Source organism: Sapajus apella, unplaced genomic scaffold (assembly GCF_009761245.1).
Source record: "Sapajus apella isolate SASKATOON/1434 unplaced genomic scaffold, GSC_monkey_1.0 scaffold126, whole genome shotgun sequence".
NCBI lineage: Eukaryota > Metazoa > Chordata > Mammalia > Primates > Cebidae > Sapajus > Sapajus apella.
Window position 1 is genome coordinate 416,132 of NW_022437066.1, and position 25,462 is coordinate 441,593.

Below are 25,462 nucleotides of genomic sequence, written 5' to 3' on the forward strand. Positions count from 1 at the left end.
GGGGGTGAGTGTCAGTACAGCCTCGTCATGGGGGTGAGTGTCAGTACAGCCTCGTCATGGGGTGGGTGTCCTCAGTACAGCCTCGTCATGGGGGTGAGCGTCTTCAGTACAGCCTCGTCATGGGGGTCAGTGTCTTCAGTACAGCCTCGTCATGGGGGTGAGTGTCAGTACAGCCTCGTCATGGGGGTGAGTGTCAGTACAGCCTCGTCATGGGGTGGGTGTCCTCAGTACAGCCTCGTCATGGGGTGAATGTCTTCAGTACAGTCTCCATCTGGATTCTCCAGTGGGTCACAAGTTCCTCACCAGCAGTCTTGAGCCCCACTGCCTCAGAAACCCTCAGAAACCCGGGTCACACCGTCCTAGTCATCTCCAAAAGCAGCTTCCAGGCCAGGGGAGTGAAGTGGGGATTGGGGGTGAGGGTGTCTATGGCTCTGGGGCTTGAGAGCAGGGGTGAGGGGTTTGTGACACACTGGAGACCTCCAGATGGACACCAGACCTGGGCCATGCCACTGGACCACCCGACAGCAGGTGCACAGGACAGGAACCAGCACCAGTGACCAAACAGGAGTCTTGCAGAGGACACGGGCCGCCAGGCTGCACTCTTACCGCTGTGCAGAAGTAGCCACAGCCGGGACAGCACTGGTGCTTCACCATGCGGCCCCGGTGGTCTTCACACAGCACAAGGAGTGGGGCCTTGTTGGATGGACGCATCAGCTCATACTTGACCACGCTGTTTGTGCACCGGCCCAACTGCAATCAGACAAGACTGGTAGTCAGTGTCAAAGTCACGAGAGGATGGCATTCCCTCCCCACAGGCGCTGGGCAGTGCAGGCACACAGGGGCTGCTCAGCAGGTGTGAGCTGACTGAACCGAGCCCTGCAAAGCCAGCCTGGCTTTGAGAGCACTTATGGAGTCCCTGCCACACACTCACCAGCACTGAGGACAGACAGGGAGCCCAGAGAAGGAAACTCCCATCATCTGCACAACCAGCAGAAGACGGCAGTCACAGGGCAGATCCAGCGTGCTGGGTGTGACCACATCCACTAGCATGTGCTTATCAGAGGGCCAGCTACTCAACTCTGGCAGAAGTCAAGGAAGGTGTTGGGATGAGGGGGGTTCTGGGCTGGGTGTCAAGGGAACATGAACACACACCAAGCAGGACAGTCCAGATCACCACAGGCCAGCACTGGGCAACAGTGCAATCAATCTGTGGGAGCCCCAAGGGTTCTGGGGCAGCCAGAGGACCCTGCACACAGGGCAAGGAGCAGGACGCAGAGCCTGGGACACGGTCACTGGAGGGTTCTGAGAAGACCAGAACTTGAGGGCGCCTGTGGAGGTGGAAGCACTGAGGGCACCCAAGATGCCACGGTGCTCTGCAGCGCCAGACAAGCCTTACTGGTTTGCTATGGAAAGTTCTCTGTTGAGCAGAACAAATGCAAAAAAAAAAAAAAAAGGAAAGTTCTCTAACAGCCAATAAGAAAACAAAAAGTAGCCCAACAAAAACTTAAGCAAAGGATTGAGTGGCAGTTCACAAAAGAAGAGCTACAAATGTCCCCCAAAGTAAATGACACAAAGAAATTCAACATAAAAGGCCTCTGACATTCTTCCCATTCGGTCTGGCACACAGCAAAGCTGGTTTCCACGGTGTCTGCAGAGATGGACACACCATCACTGCGAGCTCTGTCCAAACCTCATGGCAAGCAACTTGGAGACATGAATCAAAAAGCTTACAAATACACATTCTTTTTGAGACTCCACTTGAAGATATAATTGAATAAGTGCACAAGCTTTTGCAACAACAGAAAAGGAATAATGGGCAGCATGCCACCTGCGGAAGAGCAGCCGCAGGGCATGCCCAGGCGGCGGAAGGCGTCCACCCTGAAGCCAGCAAGAGACTTCCCGATGCCCGAATGAAGCTGCATCAGAATCATCCAGGAGATTTTTTTAAGAGCCAGTTGGGCATCACCCCATGCCTATGGAACAAGACCGGAAAGGTGTGGAACCAGGCCATGTGTGTCCTGAAGAAGTGCCCCCTCCACACCACCACCACCAAATGCTTCTGTGATGAACCCCTGGTCAGGATCTGAGGCTGCAGAGCACTTGTAGCTACTGACTTTGAAAAATGTTTACATTAAAGGAAAAACAAGTTATTTCAAAAATTCAATATGGTTATATACACAGAAGTCTGGAAGGACATATGAACATCCTAAGAACAATTCCCTCACATTTGGAATAAGAAGTGATTTGTACTCTCTTCTTCACACATATCTGGATTATTTTACAATCAGCAGGCATTATTTACACAATCATAAAAAATGATAATGCTGTATGATTTTGGCTCTGTACTGTGTAACACGGAAACAGTGAATAGAGTTGGGGGGCCGGGGGGCCAGGAAGAATGGCAGGACAGCGTAAGGAAGATGTTCTGGGAAGGAAACGTCAAATAAACAACAATGGGATCTAGTTAGGGTTGAGAAAAAAAGAGATAAAGAATCCATTAACAAGGTGGGAAAAACAAAAAGGCATTGGGGTGGTCCCACTGAGGTCACCATGGGTAAGAGGGGCACCCCAACTCTGCCAGGTCAGGGCACAGGATTCACGAACGGCTGACGGGTGCTGAGCGACAAAACAGAACAAGAAAGGAGCCCACCGCTGGGGCGGTGCTCTCAGGAAAGAAAGCAGCTGAAACAGGCGCTGACTTGCCAAATTAGAGATAACCCAAACCTACTTGTCTGCAGGCAGGTCCACACCAGCAGAGCCCTGGAAAGGCTAAAGAATGGGGCCAGCTCCAGAGACAGGGGCTGAGCTGGTGTAAACACGGAGCAGGTGAGTTGGAGCCTCAGATGAGGTCCAAGTGCAGCCAGGCACCCCAGCTGGTGCAGGCAAGGGGTCACCCTCTGCAGAGGTGGCCACAGAGCTCACTCTCCACACAAACCCACTGCTACAAAAGGGTTTCTTGTTTTTTTAGTGTCTCACTGTTTTATTAAATATTCTATTAAGAAAACTTTCAGGCCAGGCGCGGTGGCTCATGCCTGTAATCCCAGCACTTTGGGAGGCCAAGGAGGGAGAATCACAAGGTCAAGAGTTCAAGACCAGCCTGACCCATAAGGTGAAACCCGTCTCTACTAAAAATACAAAAATAAGCCAAGTGTGGTGGCACGCGGCTGTAGTCCCAGCTACTTGGGAAGCCGAGGCAGGAGAATTGCTCAAACCCAGGAGGCAGAGGTTGCAGTGACCTGAGATCACACCACTGCACTCCACCCTGGCAACAGAGCAAGACTCTATCGCGTTAAAAAAAAAAAAAAGAAAAGAAAAGAAAAAAAGAAAAGAAAACTTTCAAAAATAGAGACAAAAGAAAAATGAAAACTTTCAAAAATAGAGACAAAAACATATCCCCACGTGCCTGTGCCTTATTTCAAAAATCACCAATATTTTCCATTCTTGTTCAAGACATCCCCTATAACCTTTTGTGCTTGGAGGGGTGTGCTGGAATATTTATTAAAGTATCTAGGGGTAAAATGATCTCATTTTAGCCATAACTCACTCCACATACATTGCTAACAAATCATGCTCCATATAACCTTAGAACCTTGATCACACAGAACACAGGTAGCACTTTCTCAGCACCATCTAATACCCAGTGCCCACAGGCTCTGCATGGTGGGCTTTTTAGGGCACGGGGGTGTGAGCTGTCCTGGGCTGGACTTTTATCAGCTGTGGGAATGCCCTACTCTTCTTCCTCTTCCTTGGATATGGCTTAAATGAGATCCAGGATCCATTGAGGGCCCTGCTCCTGGGTGAGATACAAAAGCCTTCATGTCTGGATCACCTGTGACTCGTCCCCGCTATTCTGCAGTGCAGCTCAGGTCTGCAGATGGGGACCCTCCCTTCCTGCCCAGCGGCACCCTGTCTGCCCCATGCTGCCCCAGCAAGCATGGGCAGAGAAAGTCCAATGGTGGAAACAGCACTGCTGCAGGCAAGGCGCCCTGGCACCCCGTCTCCTTGCTAAGACCACATCGTCCAGCAAAGGGCTCACATGTGGTGAGCTAAGACGAAATACAAAGACTAAAGGCAACCAGCACGGCTGGGACGCTGAGGAGCAGAGAGGTGTGTAGGTGGAGCAGAGCTGTGAGAGACAGAGCACGAGTACACTCAAAGACATGGGAGATGGCCGGGCATGATGGCTCACGCCATAGACCTGAGGTGGGCAGATCACCTGAGGTCAGGAGTGTGAGATCAGCCTGGCCAACATGGTGAAACCCTGTCTCTACTAAAATGCAAAAAAATTAGCTGGGCATGGTGGTGAGCGCCTGCAATCCCAGCTACTTGGAAGGCTGAGTCACAGGAATCACTTAGACCCAGGAGGCAGAGGTTGCAGTGAGGAGAGATCACGCCACTCCACTCTACCCTGGGCAACAGGGTGAGACTCAGTCTCAAAAAAAAAAAAAAAAAAAAAAAAAAAAAAAAAAAAAGGGAAGATGGAGGCAGCTCTGAGGGGAGAACCGGAGGGCCACGGTGTCCGTTACGTGAGAGAGAACATTTCAGAACTGAAAAGCTCAAAACAGTTATCCTGAGCAACGTGTCTTAAGAACTAAACGTTATGCACCACCAAGACAAGAGTAAACAGAAAATGCATGCTCCAGCAACTTGGCGCGTCTGAATATACAAAAATGTGCAATTCCATGAGCTTGGGAATGAGTTGATAACAAGTACACAGAAAACAAAAAATAAAAAGGCAATTATTAACTCTAAGGAAAGCAACCAAAACAAAGTCACTCCAGAAAGGAAAGGCACAAGGCAGCTGTGAGTGCCCCGCAGCAGGACACAGCCTGGGAGTGGCAGCCTCAGGGAGCTGGCCCCACTGCTGGCTCTTCTCCTTGTTTCACTCCTGGGTGCTCACAGGAGATAAGGGAAGGTGGGGACCAGGAGAAGCCCCCTTGGTGCCAGGCCTGCATGGCTCCCTCTGTCTTGCCGAACAATGTGGCTGGCTGGGAGGGCAAGCGGACCTTATGGCCTGGGGCACAGATGAAACATTTATGGCCGTCACAACAGTGGATAGAGGCCAGAGATGCTGCTCAGCACCAGACAATGAACAGAGAAGCCACTTCTTGCCCCCCAAAATTATTTGGCCCAAAACATCAAAAATACTGAGGTTGAAAAGTCTTGTACTAGAGAAATCTGAATCCACCGTCAAGAGAGAAAAACATCAACAGAAGCACATTCAGAGATGACTGAAATGTTGTGCTACAGACCAGAGAATTTCAAGAACATCAGTGTAAATGCCAGAAACAAACAGTACCATAGATAAATGCCTTAGACTGGCACATAAGTATACTCAACAAGGAAGAAGAACTGGTGAGTAATTTTAAAGGCCAATATAAGTTACCTAAAACTAAAATGGAGAGAGAAAAAAACAGAAGGGCTTTGAAGAGCTGTGGAACAATGTCAGACAATCTAACGCGTACAAGAAATCCAAGAGAAAAAACAAAAAAAAACAAGGCTGAAGAAATAAAGTGGGCTGGGCACAGTGGCTCACACCTGTAATCCCAGTACTTTGGGAGGCCCGGGCAGGCGGATCGCCTGAGCTCAGAAGCTCAACACCAGCCTGGGCAAGATGACAAAACCCTGTCTCTACTTAAAATACAAACATGAGCCAGGTGTGCTGGCACCAGTGTGAGGTCCTAGCGATTTGTGGGGCTGAGGCAGGGGAAAAGCTTGAACCCAGGGGGTTAGGGATGGGGGTGGGGAGCTGCCAACCCAGAATTCTACATCCCTGGAAGCATCTTTGAAAAATTAAGGCAAAAGAAGAACTTTTTCAAACAAACAAAAGCTGAGAGAATTCATTATCAGCAGCCTTGTGCTACCAAAAAAAAAAGTTACTAGAAAGTCTTTAGATTCAAGTAATATACTAATATCACAAAGATAGAAACTTGGATAAGAGAAATAAAGATCTCAGGAGATGTTTAAGACGAAGGTTAAACTATTCTTATGTTTAATCGATCTGAAAAAAACTAGTTAAAGCAAACATAATAGCCAATATACTGTAGGGTTTTAGCATATATAAAACTAAAATTCAGAAACAAGATGCAAGACAGGATTGGACCGTACTATTACGAGATTCTTACACTTTATGTGGTATGATGATGAACTGCAGGTAGACCGCCATAAGCGAAAGACGTGTATTGCACACTCCAGGGCAACCACGAAAAGCATTAGAAAAAGGTATGAATAATAAAGCCAATACTGAAATAAATAGGAATCATAAAACATTTAAATTCAAAAGAACGCAGAAAAAGGCTGGGCATGGTGGCTCACACCTATAAGCTCAGCACTTTGGGAGGCCAAGGCGGGTGGATCACCTGAGCTCAGGAGTTCGAGACCAGCCTGGCCAACACAGTGAAACCCTGACTCTACTAAAAACACAAAAAATTAGCCGGCCATGGTGATGAGCCCCTGTAATCCCAGCTACTCAGGAGGCTGAGGCAGGAGAATCACTTGAACCCAGGAGGCAGAGACTGCAGTGACCTGGGCAACAAGAGCGAAACTATGTCTCAAAAAAAAAAACCCACAGAAAAATGAAGAAAAAAAGGAGCAACAGATGCTATAAATGGAAAAACTATTAAGATGTTAGACTGAGCTCCAGCTGTATTAATAACCGCATTAGAGATCATCTAAATATGTCAACAGAGAGATGATTATACAGCCGCGTATCACTTCACAGCAGGGTGTGTCCTGAGAAATGTATCACTGAGTGATTTTGCTGAGTCTGAACATCACAGGCTGTACTTACACAAACCCACTACACACTCAGCTTATGGTACCCGGTATTGCTCCTGGGCTACAACCCTCTCTAGCACATGACTGTAGTGAATGTTGCAGGCAGATGTAATGCAGCATGAAGTATATGTACATCTAAACATATCTGACCACAGAAAATGTACAGCAAAAAAATAGAGAACAGGCTGAACATCCCAAATCCAAAAATCTGAAATCCAGAATCTTCCAAAACCAGAAATTTTCTGAAGACCAACATGACATTCAACAGAAATGTTCACTGATGCATTTCAGATCTCAATTATTATTTTTTTTTTAATTTTTTTCAGACAGAGTTTTGCTCTGTCACCCAGGCTAGAGTGCAATGGCGCAATCTCGGCTCACTGCAAACTCCAGCTCCCAGGTTCAAGCAATTCTCCTGCCTCAGCCTCCTGAGTAGCTGGGATTACAGGCTCTTGCTACAACACCCGACTAATTTTTGCATTTTTGGTAGAGACAGGGTTTCCCCATGTTGGCCAGGCTGGTTTTGAACTCCTGACTCATCCACCCACGTCAGCCTCCCAAAGTGCTGGGATTACGGGTGTGAGCCACCACGCTCAGGTATCAAATTTTTTAATTTGGGATGCACAACTGGTAAGTATAATGCAAATATTCCAAAATCCAAAATGAAATCCAAAACACTTCTGGTACTCAACCTGTGCTATAACCTTATCAGACCACCTCCATAGGATGGTCTGTCGTGGGCTGAAACACTGTCAGGCAGCACATGGCTCTATTAGGTAAGCGGGCAAAACCACCAGGTGTGGTGGCGTGCATCTCTAATCCCAGCTACTCCAGAAGCTGAGGGCAGAGGATCCCCTCGAGTGCAGGAGTTTGAACATGCACTGAGCTATGACTGTACCACTGCACTCCAGCCTGGGCCACAGAGTGAAACGCTGCCCCTAAAAAATAAAAGTCAGTTGGGTACGGTGGCTCACACTTACAAACCCAGCATTTTGGGAGGCCAAGGCGGGTGGATAGCTTGAGCCCAGGAGTTTGAGACCAGCCTGGGCAACAGAGTGAGACACTATCTCTACAAAATAAAAATGCAAAAAATTCGCTGGATGTGGTGTTGCATGCCTGTAGTCCCAGCTACTCGGGAGGCTCACGCGGGAGAATCACCTGAGCCCCAAAGGTGAAAGCTGCAATGGGCGTCGCTGCATTCCAGCCTGGATGTCGAAGTGACACCCTGTCTCAAAAAATAAAATAAAGCAATATTGTTCTTTACTGAAAAAGCAAATCCAACTACATGCTGTCTACAAGAAAGCCACTTTAAATTTAAAGATAGAGACAGATTAAAAGTAAAAGGGCAGAAAATGATGTACCATGCAAACATTAGCACAAGAAAGTTGAGCAGCTGTGTTAAAATCGGACAACACAACCTTTGAAACAGGGGGTAAGGTTTCGTTTGTTTTTGTTTTTTTGTGACAGAGTCTCTCTGCTGCCCACGTTGGAGTGCAGTGGTGCGATCTAGGCTCACTTCAACCTTCACCTCCCGGGCTCAAGCAATTCTCCTGCCTCAGCCTCCCAAGAAGCTGGGACTACAGGCGCGTGTCACAGTAGGCGGCTAATTTTTGCATTTTTAGTAGAGATGGGGTTCCCCCATGTTGGCCACGCTGCTCTCAAAACTCCTAAGCTCAAGTGATCTGCCGCTTCAGCCTCCCTAAGCGCTGGGATTACAGGCATAAGCCACTTGTGCCTGGTCTGAGGCATGTCTCTCTGTAAAACCACTCCAGTGGACAATGAATAATCAACGATAAAAAGCAGTACCACTTTGAAACCTCCAATGAAATAAACAACAAATATAGGTAGTAAGCATCAGTGGCTACCAGTATGGGAGAAGGAAAGACAGCCAGACCTCATGGCCCTTCATTTGGGGCTAAAACCACCCACACTCAGAGTCCTACAAAGGGGCCGAACTTGTAAGGTTGCTAAATTAATTAATTTTTTTTTTTAAAGAGATGGGGTTTCACCACGTTGCCCAGGCTGATCTTGAGCTCCGGGACTCGAGTGACCCTTCTTCCTCGGCCTGCCAAAGTGCTGCAATTATAGGCATGAGCCACTGCACCCAGCCTTTCCAAGTTTTGCAAGAAACACAGAGGAACCTGCTGAATTGCAACTTGAGTGTGGGATTCGCAGAACTCCAGATGATGGGAGCCTTGAAGCTTCCAGTGGCATGGGTCGTTCAACAGATACACTTAACAAAAAACATGGGACCATGAACAATATAGAAACTGAAGGACAGATGGGCAGCAGTGCTGCAGGTGAAGCTACACTGACACAGAAAGCAGGTGCCGTGGGAGCCGCGACGGAGGCCGCTGGGCGGGGCAGGTCACACACGGGGACAGGCAGGGGGAGCGCCCCAGGCTCCACTTTTCCACCTTGGTGGTGTTTACCAGAGCTCAGCTGAGACAGATTTGTTCAGCTCAATGTTTGTTTTGTATGGTCTTCTGGATCCACATTTAATTTAATTTAATTATTATTTTGAGTTTTCTATCCAAAAAATCAGAGCAGAAGGATAAGGCAGAAGGATCACTTGAGCCCAGGAGCTCAAAACTGGCCTGGGCAACAGGGCAAGACCCCGTCCTTCAAAAATTGAGGGACTTGTGTTTAATTTTCAACAAGAAAACTTAGCACACATTGAATTCAGAGAAGACCATGAGTCGTTAAGGATGCGACGGGAGAAAGGCAGGTGGAGAGGGGACAGGGAGAAGCAAAATCAAGCCCTCTGGATGTCACTAGAGGTTGTTAGAGCACCCGTTCACTAACAAGCAGCTGTTTATTCTGCCAATCCAGCTGAAGCTGGTTTCAGAGGTACAACAGCCCTAGCAGATGTGGGGAAGTTTTCCGTACCAAAAAATTCCAGCCTGTGCTTGCCGGAGGAACGACAGCACGGCAGAATCACCATCCTGCAACTCTGAATGAAACAATGGGTGCAGGCAGTGGTCACCAAGGACAGTGCACTTTTGGGAAGACAGGAGGCCGCCTCAGGAATCCAGAGCCTTCTTGGCAACACTCCCAGCACATGAACCTCCAGAGCGTTTTCGCCAGAATTAAATCATAAAGTAAAAATCTGAGGTACTTACATGTAAACCAAGGCTTCAGATCTAACTTTCAGGCTATAGGAATTAAGGCAAATGACTTAACAACACAAGAAAGTTACAAGCTAAATCCAGAATCTGGAATCCAGATTCTCTCAGTCAACAGTGTGGCAAATGGGAACAGGCAGGACAGACAGAATGTTTGGATTAAAAAACACAAAAAACCTAAGAGACATTGCAGCAGATTGATCTAATGAGTGGAACCAGTCTGGATCCAATTAGAAAGAGGAATAAAAAGGAAAAGGCATTTTGTTAACAGACCTTTGACCATGGAATGGGCACCAAATAATAATAGGAAATTGTTATTTTTGTTACATGTGAAAATGCATTGCTGTTACGTGAGAAAATGGTCACTTTTTGTCTTAATAGAAATATACTGCACTATTCAGTAGTAAAAGGGGGTTTGCTTTAAAATAGTAAGTAGTTCAAAACCAAGAAAGGAGGTGGGGGAGAGCACGCCGGTGACGGAGGAGCCTGAGCCGAGAGCTCCGAGGGCTAACCGCGCCCTCACTTTTCACGACAAAACGTTCTTTTAAGGCAAACGAGAGGCTCTGCGGAGAGCCGAGTGCGGCAGAACATGTGGCGAGTGACACGAACATTCAGAGGTGGGAGAAGCCATCACACGGGGAGCCCGCCGGGCACACGTGTGCAGATGAGAGCTGCTGAAGCACATGTCGCCTCGCCAGGCTGGGACAAGACAGAAGCAGCGCCAGTTTCGGAGTCTAAGAAAAGCACGTGAACTGGAAACGTGGACGTACAGACAGTAAAGTCACAGGGAAGCACGTGTCACACGGACTTGCCTCCATCGGATCCTGCCTCACACCTATGGGGAAGGAGAAGAGGAGGGGAACCAGTGGTCCTCAAAGTGTGGTCCCTAGACCAGAAGCATCAGGGGAAACTGGGAACACTTTAGAAAAGTAAACTCCCAGCCAGGCCAGACCTACTAAATCAGAAACCCCGGCCACGCTCACAGGCGCCAGGGTGAGGGCCATGGGCTAACGTGGCTGGCCTGTTCCAGGGCCCTGCCCGCTCCACCCGGCTGCTGCCTGTGCTCCCCGACACAGTGGTGGGGCTCCACCTTTGGAATGAGGCTCCATTCCTGCCTTCTCCACAGTGGGCGGTGAGTCTGGCGTGCCACATGGCCTCTCTCACAGGCCTCACTGTACAACCTGGGCAACAGTCTATGCTGCACAGGCTGCCACGAAGCCTGGAAGAGCTACCTACACAAAGGCTTGGAGTGATGCCTGGCATTGCTACATGAATGGCTGCTCCTGTTCATAGTTCATTAATTTCTAAAACGTGCAGCTAAGACTCAATAATCGAGTTGAAGATGGCTCCACTGGCCAAAAAGATCAGGAAACTCAATGGAGCAACAGGCTGACACCCATGCCCATGTGCTGACTTTGGCCTGCAGCAAATGCAAGCCTGGGGCAGCCAGACACCCTAGCAGTGTGACTGCGTGTGGTGCCTCTCAGGGTCTGGGGCCAACAACCCTCCTGCTTGGCCCCTCGCCATGGCTCTGCCTGTTCCCCCTCTCCTGTTCCAGGGGCAGCAGGGACGGGACACGGTGAACCCTCTGAGTCCGTGATCCCTGGTGACGGTAGGGAAGTGGCCAAGGCCTGGCCTGCCGGGAACCACAGTTCTGGGCACACCTTGGTGTGACTCTCTTGCCTCAATCTACCCACTTAGTTTACTGCAAGGTAGGAAAAACCTTCACAAAACCATGGTCATAAAAGATAAAAGACAAACACAACAGGCCATTTTCTTTTTTTTAGTGACAGTCTTGCTCTGTCCCCAGGCCGGAGTGCAATGGCACCATCTCGAAACGCTGCAACCTCCGCCTCCCGGGTTCCAGCAGTTCTCCTGCCTCAGCCTCCCGAGGAGCTGGGACTACAGGCGTGTGTCACCACACCTGGCTAATTTTTGTATTTTTAGTAGAGACAGGGTTTCACCATGTTGGCCAGGCTGGTCTCCATCTCCTGACCTCATGATCCACCCACCTCGACCTCCCAAAGTGCTGGGATTACAGGTGTGAGCCACCATGCCCGGCCACAACAGGACATTTTCATTCAAAAAACGTGTCTACACAATCGTCTTTTTTAATAAGCTCTCCTGGGATTTCAGTATCGGGACCTGCTCGGCTGCTTTTGTGCAGAAGCCACTTAGGCTCCCTCCCTGGTCATGTGGCACAACTCACTGGAGGGGTCTGGGGGGCCGCAGCTGGGCTGGGCTTTCTCACCCGTTTCTCGTGGCTGCTTTAAATGAAAACAAACGTGCTTACTTCATGGTCCACGCTCTCGGTAGCCATGCACTGGTTGTTGGCCAGAGTGGTGATCTCTCGGCTCTTCGGCGTTTCCATCCGGCAGCTGCAGAGAGGCACTTCCTGGAGGCCATCTGTCTCCAGCACGTCCGGACCGTTAGCCAACCCTAACATCACACAGACACATGTCAGCTCAGGCAGTCCTGACCTCAAAAGAATCATCTAGAAAGCAATCGATTATAGAGTCTCAATAGTGCTCTCCCACGCCAGGAAATAAAAGCAATGCAGTTGATTACCTAGGCACAAACACCCCTGCAAGGGGGGTGGGAGGTGGTGGGGTGGCTGTGGGGCTGGGCAGTGCCCACAGGCCCACGGACGGCCACCACCTGAGCAACATGAAGGAGTGGCCTATACCTCCTCAACTAACAACCCCCCTGCCAGGGTCTCAAAAGGCACCTGTTAATCTGTGTTCTCAGGTTCTCAGGACCCAAAGCCAGAGGCTGGTACCTCTGGCAGCAGCTCCTAAATCTTTTGGTTTTCCAACAAAAGTGCATTAATTACCCTTTAAGATCTTGTTTTCCTACTTGGTTTTAAAATGGCAGCCACCAAAAAAATAAATAAATAATCAGTTTGGAAGGGTTTAATAACGGTTCATCTATTATCTATAGTTCCACTCACCTACTGCAATAGTCCACAGAGCCCATTTATCAGGCTGAAGGAGGAAAGATAAACTAGAGGAGAATGAGAGCTCAACATGTGTCTGACAGTGACCGCGTCGTCCACAGGGCAGGCTGCAGCGGAGCTGTGGTCAACAGGCGGCCTTGGGCCCGTCCCAGCATAGCCAGGGCTGCTGCCCCCACACCCTGCCCCCAGCCCAGCGCAGGAGAGACCAGCAAGGCCAAGGCTGTTGAGTGGCAGAGGCAGGGTGGAGGCAGCCGCCAGGAAGACCCTCAAGTGTGGCAAGGGGCTACAGTGGGTGCTGCTCCCAAAGGAAGCCAGATCACAATTCACATTTTCTTTCTTGTTAAACAGTCAAAGCAGAAATAGAAGGTGAGCCGGCATCTCAAATACTCACTATTAACTCTGAATTAAAAATAATTAACTCTTGTTTTCACATCTAAAAACACGCTGTTGAAATATATTAAAAGAGAGACCAGGGCTAAAGAATCCATGAACAGACAAGGCCAGTTGAGCCAAGGAAGCCATCTTGACCTTGCCTGATTTGAAAACAAAGGCAATCTTGGGCTACTTCTTGCAAATGCCTCTAACAAAGAAAAGTAAGACTTAAGCTCTACCACTGAGAAGCAGCCAACCCATCTCTGTCACTAGGGTCTTTCCAGCAGGACGGAACAAATGATGCAAGTGCGCCATGAACCAATCGGTGCTTTCTGGGCTTGGCTTCCGTGTCCACCCTGAAAGCCTTCCCCTTGTGTTTCCTCAGTGCGGCTCCCACCATGCTTCTGGTTTGGAGCTGCCCAGTTCATAAATCGCTGCTCAAGGAAACCCTTTAAAAACTGTGTTGTGCCTTCGTTCATCTTTTAACAACACCCAGGCTGAGTCACCCACGGTCACTTCTGTTGGTCTCTAGCCCGTCTGTATTCTGATACTGGTCACAGCCAGAAGAGAATCCACATCTGTGCAAAGAGCCGATGAGCATGTGAATCACGCACTGCCATCCACGGGTCTCTCTATGCAGGAAGGCAGCCTCCCGATGTCACCGACTCCGGCACAGAGGCATGTCCTAATCACGGGCTGCCCAAGGTCCCACCCTCACCTCTGGATCACCCGTACCCCTAAAGACCAGGAGAACGATGAAGTGAACTTGAATTCGAATCACTACACGTTTAAAGCTGGGCAGGCCTCTGAGATGATCCTGCCCGACAACCTGATTTTAAAAAGGAGAAAACAGACACAAACCACCCAAGGCTGTGAGATAACTTTCTAACACAGTGCCGGCCGACGGTGGCCGGGAGGCTGTGATGAGGCAGGTGAAAACCCAGGGCCGACACGCTGGGATGACACTGCAGCCGCTCAGATACCACCGTGGACATGGGGTGCTTCTGTTCCCACAGTGAGGGACTGCCAGGAACATCAAATGAAATGATTTAAGAAATCCTCAAGCAATCAACCTCCACCAAGCTCTGTCTCTCCCTCCCCATAACATTGCCATAGTTATGGGCTCCTGGCCTCTCCCAGGCTCAGACCCTTGGCCTCCTACTGCTGCTGGGTTACATACTCAGGCTCAATTCGGCAGGCCCAAGAGCAAGGCAACGGGGAAAGCGACAAATGCATATGGAGAGGACTTCCCATCTTCATATTCTCTCCTTGGCCCAAGGCTCAAGCCTGGACCCGAGCCCATGAGCCACAACCACAGGCACCACCTGCCCCCACCGGCCGCTCAGCACACTGCACAGGCCTGTCTCATCTGAGCCGCACACCACCCAGGTCTCCCAGGGCCCCGGCTCCTGCCCTCCTGTCCAGTGCCACTTGACCACTGCTCCCTCTGGGGTCCTGAGCCACACGGCCAGCACCAACACAGGGGGTGACACCGCCTGTCTCTTCCACATGCTGATTCTCTACACCAAGAACACAACTGAAGGGGCCAATCACTGACTGACCAATTGGTGCTGATCAAACACAGGTAAATAAATGTTGGGGGGCCGATGTGTAAAGTGTCATGCAAGATGAGGGGCCCCTACTAGCTGCTGTCCCTCCTCCGATTCCGTGTTGGAGCTCGCCATCCTGGCCCTGAGCCCAGCACCATCCGTCCCCTACGGCCAGTCTCCTCCCTTTTGCCAAAGGCGGGAGGTGAACGCCGACAGGTGGCAGAGCCCTCACGTGCCAACTCCTCTGTCTCCTGCCACTCAGCACGCCCAAGGCCGCCACAGCAGGAGTCGACTAGATACAATGAAATACTACTTCCTACGTAAAACCAGGTAACTTCCTGACACCTCTAGCTCGAAAAGCAAGTTCAGAAAACTGAAACACTCCGTGTTATACTTAATCCACAAAGAAAGTGTGGGGTGACTGTGCTGAGGACTTCGTGATACTTCAGGGAGGTTTCTGCTCCATTTGGTGCAAGAGGAAAACAAATCGTCGTTTGCCTGACGGACAAGGTTAGGGTTTCTATCTTCAGCTAAAGATGTGATTTCCTAGGTGAGTTACATACATGACTCAAACCTTCCTCAGTGTTCAAAACCTTAAAAAGCTAGTTAATTTGTCATTTAAAATGGCCCACTAAACCTCTCCAGCTGTCTGTAATGCCACACCAGCAAGATCTGTGTGGAATGTAAACAGAAGCTTTTCATTTCCTCCACACCATGCTTCAAATACATCTTCCCAAATAATCAAACAGCTTTTAGCTACTCTTCACTGATAGAAGGTTTCTAAGTGGCTTAAAATGAGAAAAAACTGAGAGAAAGTGTGAGAACTGACAACTTCTAGCACAAGAACTCCCAAGAGAAGCTCCTGATGCACCTGTGACTTAGAGGCACAAAAATACACAAAGTTCGAATATTCCATCACAGAATATATCTTCTGAACTCCCAGCTCAACACTGCCCAGGGACATGTTTCAGCCAGTCAGAGACCACCAGAGACACCTTATTCAATAGTCCATCCCTGTGTGCTGAGCCGCCACCGGGGACGAAGGGCGCCTGGCCACGAGCGATCCTCCACAGAGCGCGCCTGACCCACGATGGGAGACAGACAACCATGGCCAGGACTCGCTTGGGCTTTGCAGTTTGCTCTTGGAGGGTTTCTGTAATTTCTGTTTCTTCACTTGCACACCGTGACACGGCAAACACACCCTGTCCTGTCTACACCTCACCTGGAAGAGAGGCATTTAACCTGATCTTCTACTAGGCTCCACCGGGGGCATCGTGCCAATAGAGAGGACAGTGCCCTGGACACAAAGGACCAAGATGGTGCCTGGTCTCAGTTACAACACCGCGTTCACCTTCTGCTTGTGAGGACAGAATTCCTTTGACGCGGAGATCCAGGGAGTCCAGAGAAACTTCCATGTACCCCGTGCTGTCTCCCGGTGCTGTCTGTTCAGTGCTTCCTGAAGATGACTTATACGGCTCAGAACCTAGGCACGAAACGCACACACATCAGACACCACGTGCCCGGGCGGCCGCACCCACCCAGACGCCACAGGGCAGCCAGGCTGAGGCCCCAGGAAACGGACTGCTGCAAATTAATCCATTCAAAACCACAAGCTGAAACCCACTACTGTCTAGGCCGCCCCAGCTTCCGGTTTCACTATTTCTCTCCCACATATTATTTTGCTGATTCCCCCTTTTAGACATAATATTCATGGGGGAGGAGAGACGCTGTGCAGACAGAAACAAAGGCATCAACGTGTCAGTACATCTTTCTCTGTGACTATACCAACTTCATAAAAGCTATCAAATAATCAAAGAAATAGAAAAAAACATGGTACTCCTATGTTGTGGATTATTTTTAAATAAAACAGAAAAATCTAACGTATGGATTTGAAAGATCAGATGTAAAGTAGCTAAAGAGATGGCCCAAGGGGCTGTGTTGTGGTGAAATCTGTGTCAGAGGGAAGGCACTGGCACCCAGGGAGGCCCCCGGAAAGGCTCGGTGTCAACCCCAGTAGACACGGTAGGCTCATGACACCCACAGAAGGAGCTGGGGTGCTGCGAGAACTGGCACCCCTGGGCTGGCAGCAAGGGCAGCAGCGGGCGCAAACAATTCTGTGGGTTCCTCTGCCCTCAAGGACACATGAGTGGTGGCCAGGACAGCGTGTCCACACTTCCCAGGAGGGCAGGAGGAAGATGTACAAGATTGGGTGTTTGTAATCACAAGGGTATTTCACTGTGGAGGCCTGTGAAAGTACGCGCCTACACCAGTAATACCTAAGTCCGGCAAAGGGTGGATGCCCACATTTCACAGCCAAGCTTCTGGGGGTTTGCTTCAATGACACTTATTTCCACGAATGAACGCTAGTAAAGAGGGGTTTGCTTCAATGACACTTATTTCCACGAATGAACGCTAGTAAAGAGGGGTTTGCTTCAATGACACTTATTTCCACGAATGAACGCTAGTAAAGAGGGGTTTGCTTCAATGACACGTATTTCCACGAATGAATGCTAGTAAAGAGGGGTTTGCTTCAATGACACTTATTTCCACAGATGAACACTAGTAAAGAGGGGTTTGCTTCAATGACACTTATTTCCACAAATGAACACTAGTAAAAAGGTATGGTAACGAGTCTTTTAATTCAAGCCACATGCTCCACCTAGATCTTAGACAGACAGTAAAAGTCAACCACCTCTGAGAAAGCACCATCATCAACTTGAAGAACAGGAATACTCTTCATATCGTTTTAAACAAAAAGATTTAAAAAAAAATCATAAAGAAATAAAATTCAAACTCCTATGTGAATATTTAAAGGCACACATTTTGCACATTATAGCCAAGATGACAAAGATGAACAACTTTTAGCCTTGGCTCTACACATGCTTTTGTTGGCCAACAGTAAAAGCCACATCTGGTGTTATGATCTGAATCAATAAACTGAGGTGAAAAGAAACATAACCGAAGGAGCACACACAGCTCCCGGGGCGGGGAGGGGCACTCACATCCTCCACCCTCAAACTCCAGGAGCCCCCACGGTGACTGCCTCACACCCCAGGCCTCACGCAACCCTCTGTTTCAGGAAGGGACTGCCAGTTGACACACCCACTCTACACTGGGAAATCTAGATTAGCCAAAATCACTGTGAAAAAGAGCCTAGTGCTGCCGCTCTGTGACACTGGTATAAGGATAAACAAATAAATAAATGAAGCAGACTGGAACGTCCCGGAACAGCCCCACACTGACTGTCAACAGGAGGAGAAAAGTCAATTCAGCCAGCAGTACCGATGGCAACTGCACACCCAGTGCAAAGAAGAGGCCTGCACCACAGCTCCCTCAAACCTGAGTGCAGGATGAACCGGCATGCGGCGCTCGACCTACAAAACGTCAAGAAGAAAACACAGGGCAAAACCTCCGTGACAGGGTCTGTCAGAGATTTCTTAGAGCACAAAAGTAGGAACCATGAAGTACAATAATTCATAACTTAGACTTCAAGGAAATTTTAAAAACTTCTGCTCTTCTAAATGTAGCATTAAGAAAATGAAAACGCAAGTCAGAGACGAGTTACAAATACATGCAAAACATCCAGAATATTTAAAAAGCTCTTTTCAACCAGTAAGAAGAAAAACCACCAGATTTTAAAGTACGCAAAGATGTGAATAGACAGGTTTCAAAAGAAAATAAATGAACACTAAAATGTACAATCTCATTACTCATTAGGTAAAAGCAAACTGAAACTACAATGAAACACCACTGCACATCCGGAGAGCCACTGAAATTAAAAAGACCAACCCTAACAAGTGCTGACAAGGACACAGGGGAACTGGAATGCTCAGGCGCTGTTGTGGAGATCTAAAACAGGACGAGTGCTTAGAAACCAGCTTGGCAGCTTCCTGAAGAGCTGAACACACACCACTCTATTCAGCCATTCTGCTCCCAGAGAGCCAGCCAACATCTAAGAAGGCACCTGTTCAAAAAGACTTACACATAAATGTTCACAGCCACTTAGTTTCTAACAGCCCAAGGCTGGAAAAAGCCCAAAGCCCATGGACAGACAGACTGTGGGGCAGCCACACAATGGGACAATTTTCAGCAATGGAGAGAAACAAACTCCTGGTCATATGACAGCCCAGCAACTCCAAACAATTATGCCTAGAGAAGCCAGATGAAAAAAACTGCACAATTCTGTCTAGATAATTCTACAGAGCACTAACGAATAATCAGACACAGAGCAGACCAACGGCTGCCTGGAGGCAGGGAAGGGGGGCAGGGAAGGGGCCGGGTTATCAAGGAGCAGGAGGGACCTGGGGAGACAAGAGGCACTCACGGCACTGATCAGCTGACTGTGCTGATGGATTCAAGGTCATAAACACATTAAAACTCGTCAAATTTTGTGATTTATTTCTGTACATTTTATTGTATGCCAACTGTACTTCAGTTAAGCTGGAAAGGAAAGAAAAAAAAAAAAAAACGGCCTTGGCACCCTAAACCTGCTGCATCCCATTGGGGTTTGAGGAGATTTCCTTCCCACATTCACTTGTGATTCACAGGAGACTCTGACTGAGGCGCAGGTGGCTCTCTGAGGGCCATTTCCTGCACACCACGTGGAAGCCGTCCGTGCAGGCCACAGCTTCCAATCACCCATGCAGGCAGCAAACGATTCACCTTCAACAGTGAAGTCGGGGCCGGGCGCAGTGGCACATGCCTGTAATCCCAGCACTTTGGGAAGCCAAAGCAGGCAGAACGCTCGAGCTCAGGAGTTTGGGACCAGCCTGGCCACATAGCAAAGCCCCATGTCTACCTAAAAAATACAAACAAATAAGCCAGGCATGATGGCACATGCCTATATTCCCAGTTACTTGGGGAGCTGAGGTGGGAGGACCGCCTGAACCCAGAAGGTGGAGGCTGCAATGAGCTGAGATCATGCCACTGCACCCCAGCCTGGGCAACAGAACCAGATCCTGCCTCAAAAATAAATATATAAAAATTTAAAAGCAACAACAACGAAGTCAATGTCTACTGCATCTTCCAGAAGGAACTACTTCACGGTCACCGGAGTCTCTCTAACAAAGTCATTTTGAACATTTTTTAAAACAGTGGAGCCCTCTTTTCAGATGAAATCCTATCTACCCCAACCCCAGATGGGCCTCGCCTCCTGGCCCCATGCCCCTCCCAGGCAGTCCCCGAGACAGCCCCACAAGATGGGGGTAGAGCCCACATGCCCTCTGTGTTTACCGAGTGCACTGCTGGGCTTCTTTCTACTTCTCCGCCTCCTCTTCCTGGCTGGCTTGATCCAGGGACTGTCGGTCTTCCCTCTCCTTTTGAGAAATTTCTTCTTGATGCTGGATTCAGAACTCTGGAGAACCAAACGGGCAGGTATATAAATCACTGAGCATAGGAAGCTAGGGAAGGCAAGAGCACTACAAGTGTTGTTTCCCTGCAAAACAAAACACTGGCTATGTCTTCATCTCCAATTAAACGGCAAATTTAGCTTGTAGACATTTTCCTGGGTCACATGCTTAAAGGCACCCTGTGCTTTCTCCTAAGCACCTCTCTAAGCTCAGTCCCTTTAGAGGCAACACAAAAACAAAAACAAAATTAAAATGAACTTTATACATCTTCTTTGAATTTGACACAAAAGAAAAGAATAAGTAAATTGGAAAGTTCTAGTCAGGAACTAAATAAAGAAGCCTAGGGAAAGGATCCATGGCTGCTCGTCAGCGTCCGTTCATCTCACAAGAAATAACAACGAATACGTAATCTGCTTCAGAATCTATACCCACATCAATGATCTACAGAGAGAACAAGGCGGACGTTATAAGTAACTTGTAATATTTCAAGATGTGTTTTAAGCACCTGCTTTTGAAGTCTGGGTGCAGGAAGGGCATCCATGCCACACGTCCCACACGGATGCAGAGCAGGTGCCCCTGCCTTCCACAGGAGGCCACATGAAGGCCACAGTGCCTGCTTCCAGCGGACAGAGGGACACTTAAGGCAGGCACAGCGGCAGCATGCGGGCCTTGCCGACCCCCCGAACGTGTTCCTGCACAAGCTCTGTTGCTGGGCAGCCTTCTGTCGCGAGTTGGGTCCCCTGTGAGGACGGTACTGGGAACACTGCGGCACACACAGCCCTGGCTCCCTGGTGCTCCCCGCACAGCAAAACTTTTGAGAACATGTGCAAGTGCTGCACCCAAAGTCGCTGCTGCTGGAAATCTAGCTGCCCCACTGCCCGCCCCCCGCAAAGACAGACACCTCCGTCGTCAAACACCACGGCCCCTCCAAGTCCTCCTCCCGCTCACTGGTGTGCCAGGGTCACACCATGGGCCACTTCTCCTACTGCTGACCGTTTCCCAGTTTGTGTGACCCCAACTTGCCGAGCTTCTCCCCACGGCACAGAGCTCTTCCTCAGACACATGAGCCAACTTCTCTTCCCCTATGGAACCCTCAGAAGCTGGGGGTTTCCTGAGGCTCCATCCTAGTGACTCATTGCTCTTCCCCATTTCCAAGCCCCAGTTCCTGCAGACCAGGCTGCACGACTCTGATCTGGACCCTCCTCCAGGAATAACAGGCATCAGTACGGACACAGCGGAACCACTCTTCCCTCCCGTCCTCGCCACCAAAAAGTTCTGTCCATTCTACCTCGAAACACCTCAAATCCAGCCCTTGCTTCTTGCACATCAGCCAGTGCAGCAGAGTCCCAAACAGCTGTCCTTGCTACAGCGGCTCCCTCTACGGCCTTTCCTCCGAGAGTGTCCACAGGCCCTTCAATTCCACCCGCCCAGCATGCAGTGGGGGCAGCCCCGTGCCAGGCCTGGCCCTGTGCTGCAACTCTGCACAGCATCTTTCTCAGGAGGCTTTGCCAGGGACAGGACCATCTGTGGCCATCGCCATGACCAGCTCCAAGCACTTGTGTGAAGTGCTCAGGCCAGGGCTGGGTAAAGGACTGAAGGGTGCTGGTTCTCTGCGTCTCCTCTAGTTCAGCGCAGACGTGGAAGGAGGCGCGGGGATTACCAGGTCAGACTCGTCGCCGCCTTCCTCCTCCTCGCCGCTGTCGGCCGACTCCTGCTCCTCCTCAGACTCCCCGTCCATCTGATCAGCCACACAGTCGAAGCAGGAACCCAAACAGAAAACAGAGACCAATTACATCCTTTAGTGGCAGATGACGGATCCAAAACAAACTTCGAAACACGCGCTGTTGGCACACGCCAGAGATGCTCGCGGGTGGGGACGCCTGCCTGCTCCAGGCCTGGCTAGTGTGTGGGGTCCAGGCAGGGCCAGAGACACACTCTGGACTTCCACTCCTGCTCCCTGGTCCTGTCTCCACACAGGGACTGGAGTGTGGCTGCACTGCTGCAGCCTCAGGCAAGGGCTCACCCACTGGGTGCTGCACTAGTGAGGGTCAGGTGCTCAAGGTATGTTATGAGACAGAGAATTCGATAAACAGGCCACAAAACACATAGAACAATCATAAAAAGGTTTTCAGAGGCCACAGAACAATACACAGTGTGAGACCTGCCCCCACATACCCACGATCCCAGTCCAACCCCGGAGCCACCATGGCTAAGCTGCCCACGCCTCCTTCCCGTGAACGTCCAGGCAGACGTGGGCCACAGACGAGTGTGTTTCTAGTCTGCACAGAAGGCAGGACACTGAGCAGTTCCGTGATTATTACTTTCTTCTAGTTAAAAATATGTTCTGGAATTCTTTCCACTTCTGAACAGATACACCTTATTTTTTCTGCTGTATTTATCTTTTCTATAAGCACAGGCAATACACAAATAGATGTTCAGTGCAAAAGACACTGAAACATGCGTGAGTCTCCGCCCGGCTGTGCCCAGCACTCCCTGAGGCAGCATGGGGTTGTTCTTGCTGGGGTGTTCCACGCTTCTCTGCATTTCCCAGTGGAGAGGCACCCATACAACTTCACATCAATGGTGTATTCTATGGCCACGATGGCTCACACTTGTAATCCCAACACTTTGGAAGGTGAGGTGAGCAGATCGCTTGAGACCAGGAGTTCAAGACCAGCCTGGGCAATATGGCGAGACCGCTGTTCTCCTATCAAGTTTTTAAAGCTTTGTCTCTAATATCTCTCACTACATAAAACTTTTGAATTTTATCTGAACAAGTCACAGGTGTGTCCATCTTTTCCTTCATGGCTTCTGAGTTTGTGTCTTAACACTAGAAGAACTTCCTCATTACAGATTGGAAAAAACAGTTTCCAGTATTTTCACTCATAGTTGAATGTTTTGTACTGACACTTTAAGTCTTCTGGAATTCATTTTTAAAAATACTAGGCACAGTAAGGTATGTTTCACCTACTCAAAAATCGACCCTGCACCGCGTGCGGTTCAGTGGGTTAATATCTTCTGGGGTGTGTGGTCGGCATCACTCTCCTGACACTGGGATGGAGCCAGCGTTTGTCACATGCCCTGATGCAAGTGCAGGCCTGCCTTTTCCCAAAACACTTGTCAACTGTTCCAGTCCCTCTTAACCACTGATCTAAAACCCCAGTCTCACAATTGAACTTTATCCACACATCACAGACTCCCTGCCCCATTCATTAACCGCCTCAGCGCACCTGAGTGAGTGTCCCCTCAGGCGGCCACGTCCCATGCTCGGGCATCCCCCCACGGCCGAGTTGGGCACAATCCCCACTACAACTCTGAGGGTCTCCACCTCCACCCTGACTTCAGAACCCGCAGTTACACAGAAGTACTGCTAGGATCTTGATGGGAACTGTTCTGAATTTATAGGCAAATATGGGGAAAATAAAGTAATGGAGCTTCTCACTCAGACAAATAATGAGTTTCTCCATGAACTTAATTTTTAACCTCTTTCATCAGTTTTATAGTTCCCTGCACATTAACAAGGAACACTCACTTTTCTGTTGTTTATTTCTAGGTACTCTGGTGGTATAAAGAAATTATAACTGCCTTTTTAAGTCTGATATTGTGGTTTGTTTTTCAAAGAGTCCTTATCTTTTAAGATCTCTACTGAAATACCTGCTCCAAGACAACCCAGGTGTGGACAACAAGGCCAAATGCTAGAGACTGCTCACTGTCTTCTGTGTGTTTGTGCAGTTTGAAATTTTATACATAGAAAATCTTTTAAAATATCCCTAGGCACTTATTGATTTTACTGATAATGCTGACACTACATTTTCTAACAGGTTATTGCAGCTATACAAGAAAATAACTGGTTTTTATGTCGTGATCACATGTAAGGTCAGCTTAATAGCTGTAATAGTTTTTTAGCTGATTTTGCTAGATGTTTCAGATGGATGAGTATATTCTCAGCAAACTCTTCTCCTTTGTCTTTTAAAATATGAATGTTTCTTTCTGGTTCTTACACAATCAGCAGGAACAGTCAAGGCTGCTGTGTTCATGTCAGAGGTGACAGTAGCAGCCCCTCCCTTGTTTCATGACTGACAATCGAAACGTTCTAATCCTTTCCTAAGCGTTCTGACACCTCAGTCATCTTTAACGGAAGTTTTCATTTGTTGGATAGTTTTCTTATTTTAAAAATAAGACAGGCCAATGAAACCACTAATTAAAAGCAGCAGCTTAACAACACAGTTAATTCCACTTCCTTCCAAAACTCTGGCAGAGCGACTTTTAAGGAAGAAGCAAGAGCTACTTTATAAAGGGCTGCTTGATCACTGCGCAAACGACAGCTGTAAGGAATCAGGCGAAGGAGGTCGGAAAGAGAAGGGTAACCGCTGACATCAGAATTAAAGGGAGGCCGGGCGACGTCGCTCACACCTAGAATCCAAGCACTTTGGGAGGCCACGGCAGGTTGACCACATGAGCCCGGAAGTTCAAGATTAGCCTGGGCAACACAGGGAGAGACTGTCGATTGAGAGGCCCTCATCTCTACAAAAAAAGGAATTTTAAAAAATTAGCTGAGTATGGTGGTGCACACCTGTGGTGCTAGCTACTTTGGAGGCCGAGGTGGGAGGATCACTTGAGCCCAGGAGGTGGAGACTACAATAAACTATGATTTGCCGCTGCACACCAGCCTGCGCAACAGAGCAAGATCCCATGTCAGAAAATAATAAGAAAGTAAACAGAAAGAGAACTCGGAGTCTAACACCCAAGTGAAACAGGAAGAGAGCAAGCCAGGAGTAGGCCAGGCTGCTTCCTGCATCTGTCCTGGGGTGGGTAGCAGGCCACAGGCCAAAAGCTGCCAGTCCCCCATCCAGGACACAACTCTGGTCACCAGGCCCACTTATGGCTTCAGGCTAAGAGGGGAGGGTCCATCTCTCCCTTCAGCAGCACCCAGAGTGGCTGCCACGCCCAGCTGTCAGGCAACAGGACCCTGCGAGTGGCTTCCGAGCAGAATGGCTAAACCAGGATACCAGTTGTTTCAGGTAAAAAAGGCAGGCCACGCGTAGAAAGAGGTACCACGTCGACTCCACAGCCAGGGCTTGTCTCTGGGCCAAAGAGCCCTGGTTCCAAAAGGACAAACAGCCAAGTAGATAAATGGCTGGGAGTGTGAACAGGCGCCTCACCGAAAGCATCCAAACGGCCGGAGTGTGAACAGGTGCCTCACCGAAGGCATCCAAACGGCCGGGAGTGTGAACAGGCGCCTCACCGAAGGCATCCAAACGGCCGGAGTGTGAACAGGCATTTCACCGAAGGCATCCAAACGGCCGGAGTGTGAACAGGCATTTCACCGAAGGC

At 49.2% G+C, this 25,462-nt stretch overlaps 1 protein-coding gene across 1 annotated transcript in view; it reads right to left on the bottom strand.

Moving 5' to 3' along the window:
* The window catches only part of EHMT1 (euchromatic histone lysine methyltransferase 1), a 136,508-nt gene that overhangs the window by 71,496 nt on the left and 39,550 nt on the right, over positions 1-25,462 (bottom strand). The window contains exons 5-11 of the mRNA XM_032261864.1: positions 25,138-25,227; positions 22,304-22,407; positions 21,789-21,918; positions 20,013-20,133; positions 16,132-16,263; positions 12,196-12,341; positions 426-750 (exon numbers count right to left, since the gene is read on the bottom strand). Of these exons, the coding sequence (XP_032117755.1) occupies positions 426-750; positions 12,196-12,341; positions 16,132-16,263; positions 20,013-20,133; positions 21,789-21,918; positions 22,304-22,407; positions 25,138-25,227 (1,048 nt within the window). The remainder of the gene's footprint in view (positions 1-425; positions 751-12,195; positions 12,342-16,131; positions 16,264-20,012; positions 20,134-21,788; positions 21,919-22,303; positions 22,408-25,137; positions 25,228-25,462) is intronic.